The 14,048-nt window shown below is 46.2% G+C and overlaps 1 protein-coding gene across 1 annotated transcript in view; it reads right to left on the reverse strand.

Annotated features, from left to right (window-relative positions):
* Positions 1-14,048, reverse strand: part of VEGFC (vascular endothelial growth factor C) — a 467,419-nt gene that overhangs the window by 29,716 nt on the left and 423,655 nt on the right. Inside the window, exon 5 of the mRNA XM_086962460.1 lies at positions 9,058-9,167. Coding sequence (XP_086818586.1) covers positions 9,058-9,167 — 110 coding nt within the window. The remainder of the gene's footprint in view (positions 1-9,057; positions 9,168-14,048) is intronic.

Genomic DNA, 14,048 nt, shown 5'->3' on the forward strand with positions numbered 1-14,048 from the left:
ACTGTGCATGCCTTCCAAAATGATGGCTCCGCCCCCTGTAGTGTGTCTTGGGCCAAGGTTGACACTGACAATCGAGGTTGTTGTGCTTTTGCAGAACTGGTTAGGACTGGTTTCAGAGCCCTGAACCATAGGAGATCTAATACATATGCACCATAAGTACTGGGGCTGTGACCCCAAGTGAGGTGAGCTTGCTTGGACTTGGGACCAGATGCTGCTGGTCCTGTATGTTGCCCCATAGGACTTCTAGACTACCAGGGAACCACCATATGGATTTTGCCAAATGTGCTGGCCTGGGCCTGCTTCCTACTCGCGGCCCCAGTGATCTCCCAGGGCTTTGTGGCCTGCCCGGAGGGATTTAAATCAGCGCGTGGTGAGCGCTGTACCTATCCGACAGCAGTGCCTGATAGGGGCTGAATTTGCTGAAGATGTGGGCTCACTCTCTAAAAGTGCGGCAGGTACAGAGGAGTGCAGTTGCGCCCAAGAGGAGTCGGGCCCAAGCAGAAAGTTGCGGAGACTTCGCTCCGTATTCTGTGGCACGAAAAACCACTGGAAGTCATGCAGAGGACGCCTGACTGTGGAAGGGGCTCCTGTGGGAAAGAGGAGAACCAAGCGTGTTGCCTCAGCCTAATGCTGGGCGGGGCAAGGCAGGAATGCACTCCTGATAGCAACAGAGACAGCGCACCTCTTCTACCCAATCTAGGAGGGCCAGACCGGAACACCACCATTGGCCACCTCTCACCAGGAGCACTGGGTTCTTTGTCAAGTGACTGTGGCGGGCGGCCACATCCTAACCAGCTCAGCCCCAGGAAGCAGTGAGTGGGGCCGTGCTTTGCTGTGGTAAGCCCCAGGGCTGCACACTCGTGGAGCCAGTCCCTTGGGTACAGGGAGGTCCCCACCCAATGGGGGCAGAGCGGTTCCCTCCCCTAATGATGTTACCATATCGGGGGCATTGTTTTGAGAAGCTCAGGCGAGCCGTCAACGGAGGCCCCTAGGTCCCAAAGGAGACAGGATTTCCCCAAGAGTTCTGCATTTCCTAAATAGAGGCACAGGAGTAAGGTGCCCTATCAGCAGAGGCTGGTGGATATGGGGTTGGGGGTGCAAGGCCCTGAGTGTTGGTTTATTACCAGGGCAAAGTGAACTCCTGCCCCATAGGCCCCAATGGTCTCATGCAGTTGGGGTTACATGGTCTGGGCTGCACCCTATACGTTCAGTAAAGTTGACCGGCATATGTCTAAGAGGGGCATGTGCTATGCTAAGTACCAGTTTTTTTGTGTATGCCTAATTTCTGATGCGTTTATAATGTGTGCACTCCGCAAGTGTTTTCCTATGGTGCACTGCTGATGATGTATTCACTGAATGCTTTGTGCTAAAGGGGGAATCATATCAGTAGCTACTGGACCCTAACTGTAATATTTATGACAGTGGCATGATGGGCCAAAGTGATTGGTGTAATCTCTGTGAAGTCATGGTGAGTGCCTGGTGGCAAAGTGTAAATTATGTGAATAAGTTCTAATGTGTTTTTATGGATAATACAAAGGCTATTTTTATATAACCTTGTATGGAGTTTCTTTAGTGGTGTGCCTAGTGTGTCGCTGCTTTGTGAGTGTGCTGCGTAAACCCTCTACACATTGTCTCTGAGATAAGCCTGACTGCTGCCAAGGGGGTGAGCAGGGGTCATCTTCAGCAAGTAACTCCCTTGCACTGACTAGAGTGGTGGGTTCTGCTTGGCTGAGGCATATGCCCTAGCCAACCAGAAACCCCATTTGTAACAATCAGGAAGTGGTTTGTTCAGTGTTGCGAGATCATAGTTTTCTTTGGAATCTTCCCAAGTGTCCATTAGAACCCTCGCAGGACTGGGTTTTCATAAGGGCTCGCTTTCGCACCAATCTGATCAGGGTGTTCCTACCTGTTTCTCGGGCAGTAACCTTGTGTTCCCTAACTTGGAGATTCTTGGCGGGGGCTCCTTTCTAGTCCGTCTGTAGTTACAGCTTCTGGGTCTCATGGTGGCGACTGTATTTACAGAGGCTTGGGCTCGTTATCATCTCAGGCTTCTATGGTTATATCTGTTGGCTCATTGGAATCCTTTGTCCCGCAATCTGGCTCTTCGTGTTTCGAGGTCTCCGTCCCTCCTCCCTGCTCTGCACTGGTGGACGTTGTCGAAGCATCTTTCTCAGGGCCTGACATTGCAGTCCTCTTCTCCGGCGGTTCTAACGATGGATGCCAGTGCCTTTGGGTGGGGGGCATCTTTGGATTCCGGGTCTCTTCAGAGTCGTTGGTCCCTTCTGGAAAGGCAGCATTCCTCGAATTGGAGGGAGTTAACTGCGGTGTCCCGAGCTGTGATTGGGTTCCGCAAACGGTAGTTGGGCCGCAATGTGATGGTCCGTTTGGACAGCATGGTGTTGGTGGCTTACTTAAACCATCAAGGGGGTTCCAGGTCCAAGTTTTTGAATGCAGTCATGACTCCTTTGTTTTGTTGGGCGCGCACGGGGGCATCTGTTGTCTCTCTTGGATGTTCTCATTTAGGGGGTGTACAATGGTGTGGCAGATGCCCTCAGCAGGTTTTTCCCTGCCTACCAGGAGTTGTATCTGACTCCAGTGATGTTTCGACTCGTGTGCAGGATACTTCGTTTTTCTTATCTCAACCTCTTTGCTTCCCAGCACAATGCCCAGCTACCCCTGTTCTGCTCCCGGGTTTTGCAGAAAGGGGCTTGGGGAGTGGATGCTCTTTCCATTCCTTGACTTTCCTGCCTCCTGTATGCCTTTCCTCCTCTGGCTCTGATCCCCTGGTTTTTCGGCTCGCCTTTGCCGGGAGTCCTGGGTGGTAGTGGTGGTGGTTCTGTTCTGGCCTCGCTGTTCTTGGTTCCACACTCTGAGGTTGTTGTCTGTGAGGGGTCCCTGGTTTCTCCATTGCTTTCCATCCCCTCTGTGGTTGTCTCTGAAGTTGTCTCACCCGAGGCTGTCGATGTGGAAGTTGAGAGACAGGGGTGGCGACGTTAGGGTTTCCCTGAATATTTAGCCCTGTTTCTGCAGCAATCGCTTAGGCCTTCAACTTTGATATTCTATGGGGGGTCATATGGGGAATTTCCAGCGGACTCTTGTGGCTTCTCCATTTGAGCCTTTATCTGTGGTGGATGTCAAGTTTCTGATATTGAAGGTGGTCTACCTGGTGGCCATTACTTCGGTTAAGCGCTTTGGGGAGTTGGGGCTCTGATAGTTTGGGAGACGTTTTTGTCTTTTTCAGTTGATGGGGTTGTCCTTCGTTTGGATTCAGCCTTTGTTCCCAAGGTTTTTTGTCAGTTTTGGTGTTGTCAGCTTTTACCACTGCTCAGGGGTCTGCGGATGATCTTCCTTGGTCTTTGCTGGATGAGTGCAGGCTTTAATTATCTATCTTAATCGTACTACTTCTTTTTGTAAGTCAGATTCTCTGTTTGTCTCCTTTGGGGTGGCCTCTCATAGGGGAAAGGTTTTCTTCCATTGATAGCTGGCTGAAGCAGGTCATTATGCTGGCTTACTCTTTTTTGGGTGCCCCTCCTCTGGAGGGTGTATAAGGGTGTTCTAACCATGGGGTGGCGGCTTCCTAGGCAGAGATTCATAGGGTGTCCCTGTCAGAGATCTGCTGGGCTGCTACTTGGGCTTCCTCTAACATTTTTGTGAAGCATTATCGGAAACAGAATTTGATGGGAGGTGATGCTATTTTTGGAATGGGGGTTCTGCGGGCTGTGTGCTCCTGAATTCTAACCTGTGCCTTTCAATAAATCACTTGGATTGCTGTCTGTTTAGTCCGTGTGGTTTGTTGTTGTTGAATGCCGGTGGTTGCTTTGGTATTCTCATTATTTAATGAATAGGACAAGGACAGGAGGAACCGGGAGGTAATTACCTATTACTCACCGGTAATCTTCATTACTCCTAGTTCCATTGTCCGCGTCCCTTTCATTACTTCCCTCCCTACCGGTCTTGCTGGCCATCATCTGTAGCTTGGTCATTTCAGGAGGAATGCTGGGATAGGTACTCTTTTGTACTCCCAGGGAGGAGAGGGGGAGGTAGGACCAGCATTCCTTCATTTTTTTTCTGTCATGAGATGGTATTATCTCATTTTTTTAATGAATGGGACGAGGACAGCAAGACCAGGAGTAATGAAGATTAATGGTAAGTAATAGGGCAATATTGGTACTGATCTACTTACATCCTCGTCACAAAAAGAAGTCATAAATTGTGCACCAAATTTTCATCCAGTATTTTTTTTTGTGGAACAACCTAGGTATCAATCAGTCGATCCATAAAAGAAGGGATTGCAGAACAACACAGCTAATTAACTGTCATTGGGTAGGTCTTAGTTTGCGACCGCCTTTGATTGACTTCAGTGACAGGCATGATGGCCTGCAAGGGACAGCAGGCCACCATTCTTGTCTTTGTATTTCAAAATGGAAACCAGTTTTGTTTTAGGTTGTCATTCTGCATGGAAACCTGTTTTTTTAAGTTGTCATCCTGAATCCCAGAGGGGAAAGGATACAAAAGAACAACTTACCCTCTGCAAATCAGTTACTACTCCAACTTGGAAGTCGATAACTGCTCAATGGGTGCACCCACAATTACAGGCTCAAACCATTGATAGATAGCTTAAAGAATCACTGTTTGGAAGAGATTCCTCTGCTAACCATTGATGCATCTCAACATCTTCTGTAGGTAGCAGGACAGGTTGGGTCATATAGATTTTCTGTTCTGTGATTAAAGAGGTAGAAGACAGGTAATTGATCACTATCTGCTCTGCCAGCCCCACTGATCCTAAAGATTCACCATGGGCCCTCAATGGTTCCCATCAGCTAAATGAGCCACTAGTGCAGTCATCATTGACCCTTTACAACTTTAGACACAGACCCTTTCTGCTTTTAATTTCCTCAGAACGTACAACCTAATATTATGTCTGCCATTCATCAATGCTCATACTTTTTACCCCATCAATTATCCCTATGTTTTCATAAGGAAGGGATCTGTTCTAAAGCCTTGACATGGTTCACTTCATTTCTAAAGGATCGAACACAAACAATTCAAATGGGATCCTGTACTTCCACTTCAAAGAGCATTGAGCATGAAGTCCTGCAAGGAGCCACCTTAAGCCCCACCATTTTCATAACATATGTATTATCTTGGGCAGACATTTGTAGAAAATGGGGCTTTGATATCTGCTCCTATGCCGATGATACTCAATTAGTGATCCCCCGGATTAACAGACTGACCAATACCGAGAACAAGAACAACTTAGTGACCTGTCTCACTGAAATCGCAGGCTGGATGTCCCAGCACTGTCTAAAATTAAACGCTGGCAAGTCTAAAATTCTGTTCTTTGGGAGCACCCAGGCGATTTGGGACAGTAGCTGGTAGCCCCAGGCACTAGGCACTGCCCCAGAACCCAAGAGCGCTGCAAAAAATCTGGGCATCATCTTTGATGACACCCTATCTACGCAGGACCAAGTGGGCACTTTGTGTGGAAAAGCTTTTTCTACACTGAAACAACTTTTTCCTTGGATACCACTAAATTGCAGCCAAACGGTAACACAAGCCCTGCTCCTAAGCAGACTGGACTACGACAACGCCCTTTATGTTGGCATGGCAGAATATCTTTTCTCTAGACTTCAGGTGGTCCAGAAGGCTGCCGCAAAACTAATATGTTGTAAAAAAAAATTCAAGCTCCTTTGTTTTGCGCATAAATCTTTACACAAAAAAGGACCACAAATCTTGCAAGACAAGCTCCATTTTCATGTGCCCTCACGCAACTTGAGATCATGTCACCAAGCCCTTGACTCATTCAAGCGCACATCCAAGGTTAGGTTGGGCGACCGGTCCTTTTCCAAATTAGCTGCAGTTCTTTGGAACAACCTGACCCTTGATCTTCGCTTGACAGACGACTATCTGCTTTCTTGAAAAACAATTTAAAACACTTTGTTCCCCAGATACTGATCCTATCAATGTTCAGCCTGCACTGAACTAAAATCCGTCCTAGCGCCGTGATGTCCTTCGGGATGATTGATGCGCTTTATAAATACCAATAAATTGAGTGCCTGTGTGTGTGCATGTGGTAAATGTGTATTTACGCCTCTGTTTATCTACATGTGTGTCTGCTTTTGTTTTGTTTGTTTATCTAGGTCCCTATCCACTGATGTTTGTTCCTGTCACTTTGTGTGTATGACTTGTGAAGGCATACATCTATGTGAGTGTGATAGTTAGATCTGTCAAACTTAGAGGAGTATTTCCCCAAACTTTTTGCCTACTTACCGACAATTTTTTCTAGATTTTGTTTTTGTTGGCCTTAGGACTCTGTACCACTGTTAACCAGTATTAAAGTGCTTTTGCACACTCACGTAAACAGGGTTGATGGGTATATACCTAAGTGGTATATGTATTTACTAATAATTCCCTTGTAGAGTGGTATACCATATACATGGGCCAGTGGGCCTGTGGCCCTTATTGTGTCATCCACTTAAGTAGCCCTCCAAAACAAGTCCCTGGCCTGCCATTGCAGCCCTAATGCAATGTCGACTTGGCATTTAAGCTCCCTTAGCAAGCCTTAAACTCTCCTTTTTTCATGTAAGCCACACCCAAGCTCGCCCTAGGTAGTCCGTAGGGTAAAGGTGCTGTGTAATCAAAGGGTTGGGCATGTACTTTTAAGTTTTACATAGCCTGGTAATGAAAAACTCCCAAATTCGTCTTTCACTACTGTGAGGTCTGACCCTTCCATAGGATAACATTCAGGGTTCCTCATTGGGAGCAGATAGATACATCATGTTTGGTACCTATGAAATTGTAATGATAACCCCTCTTTAATGGTAAAGTCAGATTTGCCATTACAATTTTGAACATGCCACGTTTACAAGATGGCAATTTTCCTGCCTTTAGCCCTTTTGTGCCTGTAGCCTGGCTGGGTCACGTGACTGGGTGTAACTGACAGTTAGACTTTGTTGATTCCTCCCAGACAGTCACACAATAGAGGGATAAGGTGTGCTGGAATGTGCCATCTGCTGGCAGGATGGGTGTTAGAACTGAACACAACCCCACTTACACCAGAATAGTCTGTGCTCTGCCTTTTCACAAAGGGCTAAATGACCCTGCATTGTCATTGCAGCTAGCTTGGAGTCAGGGAAGGGGAGTCAGGAAATGCCTTTAACTTCAAATAACCTTTCAAGAAGCTCCTTCCACTTTCCGGAAGAGGGCACATAGGTATTAAAATAAGACCTTAAGACCCATTTTTCAGTTCACTACTGGACCTGCAGAAGGACTCTCAGAGGATTACCTGCTGTTGTGACCTACTCTGCACTCTGCAAGACTGCTGCTGTAGCTAAAGGGATGCGTTGCTACCTGGAGCCTGCTTAGAATCCCTGATGTTGAACCCTGCATCTTCACCTACATCCAGAGTTACCAGAAGTGACTACAATGGCTAGCTTGCTGGGCTCTTGTTTAGAGCAACAGGGACATAAAAGGCTCTAACCATCCTGGACCCACACTTGGACCTAGCTTAAGTGAGTCTTGAACTCCCAAGAGGTGTCCCATAAGTCCTGGACCCTAGTTTGTAGTGTTAAATGTGGCCTGATGGCCAAGTTCCAAAACTGAGGACTTAGACAAGATTTGGCCAGAAAGTGCTCTGAGAACTAGGAGGAGACCAGGACTAACCTACCCGCCTATCGGCCCATGGTGCATCGCAGTCTGGATTCATGTTGTGGCTTCTCCTGTCACATACGTTTCACAGCAGTAAATACATTTCAGCTGCCCTTATCAGACCTTGCAGAACTGTCTTCAACTACAGCCTTCTGCTTCTTCCATCTGGAGTTTTTCAACTTCCATTTGGGTGACTGAGTTTGAACATAGAAATCTTCATCACTTTTTTGACCTACAGCAATCCGACAATGAGGGTCCCCACTCGGGCACCCCTGCAGCCTTGCCCTGCTGAACTTTACCCTTTCAGCCATTTTTCTTTATAAATTGTTCTAAGTTCGAAGGTAATCCCTGACCAGGCACAAATCACTTCTTGTATCCGAACAACGCTCTATCGCGGTCGGCAATTACTTTTGACTTTGACCCACTCTTGAGCAACTAGATTTCCACAGTGGGTGCTTTGATCTTTTCATTGTTAGATTTTTCCATTAAAAACCTTAAAAATTAATAACCCCAGTTCTACTGATTGGGTTGTTTTCATTATGGTGTCAAATAATTTATTAACATTTAAACATTTGTGTTTTCACTTTAATACTGTTTGTGTGCTGCATAAAAACTTTACACATTGCCTCTAAGTTAAGCCTGACTGATTTTTACCCAGGGTTAAGCACAGGTTAATGTAGTGACTTTTTGTGGTTAACCCTGCAAGGGATTGTGGCTGTTGGTTGACCAGGGCTTACACCATAGTCAACAAAACCCAATTTCTCGCAGTGATTGTCTGTTTTGTGTGTGCTGGTATGTTTTTCTCTTTGTTTGCATGCCTTATGTCACGTGTGTGTACATGTATATGCGTGCATGCGTGAATTTGCTTGCATGTGTGTTCATGCTTAGTGTTTCTGTCTACTTATATGTGTATCTATGTTGGCTTGGGTGTTCCTCGATCTATGGGTGTTTGTGTGTCTATGCATCTATGTGTATATGACTAAACATGTATGCCTGTGCATATATGTCCATATGTGTACATGCATCTGCCAATGTGTGCATATTTCTGCCTCCTATGTTCTGTACATCGCTCTGTGTGCTCTTTGTGCTTGGGTGACAAGTGTGTATGTCTGTGTGTGTGTATGTGCTTTTGTATCCATCACATCAGACACAACTACCAATGATGACATGTTTTAAAAAACATTTGAATGACGAGCTATCATCACAGTTTAATACGTAAAATGTTACCTTATAATTAAAAAATTGTGACACAATCCTTCACCATACAAAATGTGTACATAAATAGACATGTTAACAGAGAATTAACCTGGCAATAAATTATGTATTTACAATTAATTCACATAGTGGAGATTTGAATATGAAAATGCAAGCAAGATTTTAAGAACTGCATTTCTTTAAAGGTGTGCTTACCCGGGTCTCCAGTGAGAGAAGGAAATCCAAAGCTATCCTGCATTATACATTTGCAAACCTGATTACTCCAGATATGATTCTTTGGACAGGTTTTGTTTCCAGCGTGACATCTGCAAGTTAGATCCACAGTTAATTGAGAGCATAAGCACTTAATTTAAGACCTGAAATCACATTCTCCTTCTGCTCCGTGATATGTAATTGATAGATTTCAGAATTAGGTACACACTTTAGTTCACAAGTATAAATCCAAGTGCGTCAACTCAGTATCATGCTTTCATCTTTACAAGTGATCACCAATGGCTGAGATTATTTCAAGCATTTCTTCCTCCAATTTGTTTTTTGGACACTAAGTGCAATGGGTATGCTCTGGTGTTGGTCAGGTGTTCACTGGACTCAAAGTGCACCTCACTGACAAGTCAATGTCAATTGGGGGTTGTTTGTGTTGTTCCAATAAGTGGGGGGCCTGTGCTGGTTTACGAGCTGGACTGTTCCTAATGGAGCAGGGTCTTTGTTTAGAGGAGCACTGTGTGCCAAATCGATGGACTGGAATACATTGTGAGTAATCCCCACTAGCTGAGATTTATTTAAGCTTTTCTTCCTTCATTTTCTTGTTCGTTTCATCTTTACAATCTCAACAAGATGAGTGTAATGCAATGTTTGGATAATAACTAGAGTGTAAAGAGGAATTACAGCAGCTGTTGTTTATTTAAGGAATTCCTGAAAAGTGTGACATCACTATGTTCATATTAGTGAATTATGGAGAGTTTTAAAATTCACTACGTTTAATGCTAGTTCAGCTCACAGCATGGTCATCAACTACAATGTCATTTTAGGTATTTAATAATTTAATATTTATGACTCAAGTTCCGTGTTGTACACAAAACTCTGACTAAAATGAAGGAAGATGATACACTCATCTGTTGTGCATCAGCTTGACCTGGTGTTACTATCCATGTGTTGTGCCTCCACACTTTAACATAAGTAGGGGCAAACTGAGCCAGCATAAATTCCATGTTGCTCAAGAGTTTGAACCTTAATTGTTAGAAATGGGGGTGTCTAGTTGGCAAGGGTTTGCACCTTTGTTCAAGTAGGGACCCTTCTTCCTAGTGAGGGTAAGGGGGATAACATTCTAAAATAACCTCTGCTCACCCAGTTGGTAGCTTGGCACGCACAGACAGGCTTATCTCAGAGGCAGTGTGTAATGCATTTGTGAAAACATACAGTAAAACAGTGAAAACACTACAAATGTAAACCACACCAGTTTGGAAAAATAAGTAGTCTTTAGCTAAACCAACACAAGACCAAAACGACAAAAATCCGCAATACAGTACTAAAAATATGATTCTTAAAAGGTACAAACAGATCTGTTCCAGTGGGAAACAGGCGATGCATCGCTTTTCACAATTCTTGCACTTTCCAGTCCCAAAACAATATCCAGAGGGCCAGAACACTTGCAGGCACTTCTCAGCAGGGCAGAAGTCCCAGCATAGAAGTTCAGGGGAGACTGGGGGTGAAGTCATTGTGTGCCTGGGACTTCATAACAGGAGGCAAGCTCTATTTCAAGCCCTTGGAGATCTTCCTCAAGCAGGGGACACAGCACACAGAAAAGTCCTTCTCTTTCCTTTGCAGAAAGAAGCCACTGCAGATCAACCTCAGGCAGCAAACAGCACAGGGGCAGTATTCCTCCTCAGTTTCCCCAGCTCTTCTCCTTGGCAAAGGTTCCTCTTGATTCCCAGTAATGATCTAAAGGTCTGAGGTCTGGGCCCCTCTTTTTATAAAACACAATTCTTTGTTCTTTGTGGCAGAGAAGCTCTTTTCCCAGCCAAAACCAGTTCTGTCCTCTCTGGTGCAGCTTCATAGCAGGAGGTGGAGACCCATTCGGTGTGTGAAAAAAGTCTCCTCCCCCAACTCTGAATGCAGCCCAGGTCTATTCAGCCTAGCCCTGACTCACCCTAGAAAGGCAGGAGACACCTAACACCCCCCACCCAAGTGGCTGTCTAAACAGAATGCACATCCCCAGCCCCTGTCACTCCAAAGCCAACCTGCCAATAAACAACCTAGCAGAGGCACAGTGGATGGTTACGCAAGAAAATACCTACTTTCTAAAAGTGGTATTTTAAAACCCAGAATGTAAAAATCACCCTCAGTAAAAGATGCATCCTAACATTCAGGCGTATCAAACTTTATTTTGCTATCTTGTTACCATGGGCAGTAATACTCATAAGATGTTTTGAGCAAACCCCCCATTCTATCCCATGGGACAGTTAGTCTACATGAGTGAAAAACGAAATTGGCAGTATTTCACTATCAGGACATGCCACACACTTCAGGGCATTCCTACTTTTTACACACAATGCACCCTGCCCACAGGGGTACCTTGGGCCTACCTTAGGGGTGGCTCACATGTAAGAAAAAGGAAGGTTAGGGCCTGGCAAGTGGGTGCACTTGACTTGTCGATATGGGAGTGCTAGACTGCACACAGGTAACCCAATGGCAGGCCTGAGACGTTGTTGCAAGGCTGCTTGTGAAAGTGGCACAATCAGTGGTGCAAGCCCATTAGCATCATTTGATTTACAGACCCTGGGCACACACGGTGCACACTACTAGGGTCTGACTAGTAAATGAAATATGCCAATCATGGAATCACCAATCCTTAACAATAATTTAGAAAGGGAGCACTTGCACTTTGTCACTGAACCGCAGTGGCAAAGTGCCCAAAGCATCTAGACCAGCAAAACAAAATCCATCACACGGTAAAAATACAGGAGGCAAAGGCAAAAATACAGGGTAAACCCATGTCAATGATGTAACGTTTAACATTAATATATTTGCTCATATTGTTTGGATGTTTAGTAGGGGTGGCTCCCCCGCTAAGGCGGAGGAGCATTGCCTACTGCTCTTATAGCAGTGAAAAAGGCAAAAATAAAATGATAACGTTATTATCATTTAATATTTCGTTGCTGCAAGGCTGGATTCACGCTGGCAGGGCTGGTGGCTTAGAGAGGAGGATTGTTTTGTGACACTGAGAGGCTTATAACGATGTCGGGCGGATGCCATTGCAGAAACTGAAATGACCAACTGACCAGTCAATGGTCCCGAAAGCCTAATTACGTCCGAACACTTACATTTACTTATGGGAGCATATGCTACGGCTGTAAACCAGAGGTTGTGTTCATCCTTGCACCGAGTAGGCTTTCCATTTCGGAAAATCCTTGGATGTAAAAGCCTGCTTGAAACCGAGCATTGTAATGCGGATGCCGTAAAATACTGTCCATATGGACTACAGATCGGTCTCGTTGAGTCCGTCGAAAGGCAGCCGGAATGACGGGCCATTTTCACTTCCAACCACCTAAATTATAATTAGGCGGTCAGAAGTGAAACCGACGATCTCGGTCGGAAAGCCTCCAACCTAAGGTCGGAGGCTTCCCATCCCAAATCGTAATCAGCCTCTAAGTGCACACGACTGCTTGATCAGTCGTCTTGGGCTGGCCAAACAGTTAAGCACACTTTGCATGTTCCCCACCAGTCTGTAATGCACAGCCTGGTGGGGAACATACACAGGCTCCTTGTCACCGTCTGAGCACTGATCCACAGTCCATAGACCAATCACAATGCCGTGGATCGATTGGCTTAGGGGCCTGTGTGCTTCCTGCTTCCTCCGGACTGGAGTCAGGAAGAGAGAACTAAAGTGGAGACAACCAGGAAAGACTGTGGAAATGGTAAGTGTTTTTTTCAAATATTCTTCATCCCCCCTGCCCCGCCACCCCTATTCCCTACCAGCCACTACTAACGTTTAGTCCATCTAATTATATTCTTCTTTGACAACACAATGTGTTTAGTGCTGTGTATTTTTATGGTGTTTTTATACGCTATAGTTGCCCATTGCTGACACTTTGTAGCATATGAAAGGTCAGAGAAAGGCAGAACAACTTGTGAGAATTAATTACATTATGGGGTCGATTCCGATTCGGGAAAAACCGCTCCGAATAGCCGTTCGGAGCGTTTTTCCCGTACAAATCGTACCCTTCAACGTCCCCCGTACGTACAATGACACCGTACGACTCTAATCTCCGTACGATTCTCCCTCGGAACCTGCTTTACGTGACATCTGTACGGATCGCGGCTGCTTTTTACGACCCAGCAAGTACGATACGTGTCAGGTACGCACCGTACGACCCATTTTCTACGGGAGCTGAAAACAGCCATAAAAGTAGAGTTCGTGCCAAAACAGGTACGGAACGCCCCCCCCCGGTACGGTGCGTACCTCCCATGATCGCAGGGGTACGCAACGTACACATGCGATCTTGGGGTGTACGTACCCCCATTGTACGATCGGTGTACGAGCCGTACCCCCATTGTACGAGCCGTACCCCCATTGTACGATCGGTGTACGAGCCGTACCCCATGTACGATCGGTGTACGAGCCGTACCCCATGTACGATGGGGGTACGGCTTGTACACCAATCGTACATGGGGTACGGCTCGTACACCGATCGTACAATGGGGGTACGGCTCATACACCGATCGTACAAGGGGGGTACGGCTCGTACACCGATAGTACATAGGGTACGGCTCGTACACCGATCGTACAATGGGGGTACGGCTCGTACACCGATCGTACATAGGGTACGGCTCGTACACCGATCGTACAATGGGGGTACGGCTCGTACACCGATCGTACAATGGGGGTACGGCTCGTACCCCCCCTGATCGCAGGGGTACTTGCCGTACCCCTGCAATCATGGGGGGTACGCGCTGTACGGGGTGTATGTAATCGTGCGCTTTTCCGTACAAATCGCCCTTACCTGACGTGGACCGTACGAATCGCGTCCTGATTCCCCGGTCTGGATCATACTCGTCGGGTCGTACGGCGTGTGTACGAGTCGCACGGTTCACAGTCTCAGCCTTGCAATGCATACGGATCGCGACGATTCGGATGGATTCACGGAATGCGGATCGTACTACGCGACTCGGACGGACGGGTACGATTC

Source organism: Lissotriton vulgaris, chromosome 3_1 (assembly GCF_964263255.1).
Source record: "Lissotriton vulgaris chromosome 3_1, aLisVul1.2, whole genome shotgun sequence".
In the NCBI taxonomy this organism is placed as follows: domain Eukaryota; kingdom Metazoa; phylum Chordata; class Amphibia; order Caudata; family Salamandridae; genus Lissotriton; species Lissotriton vulgaris.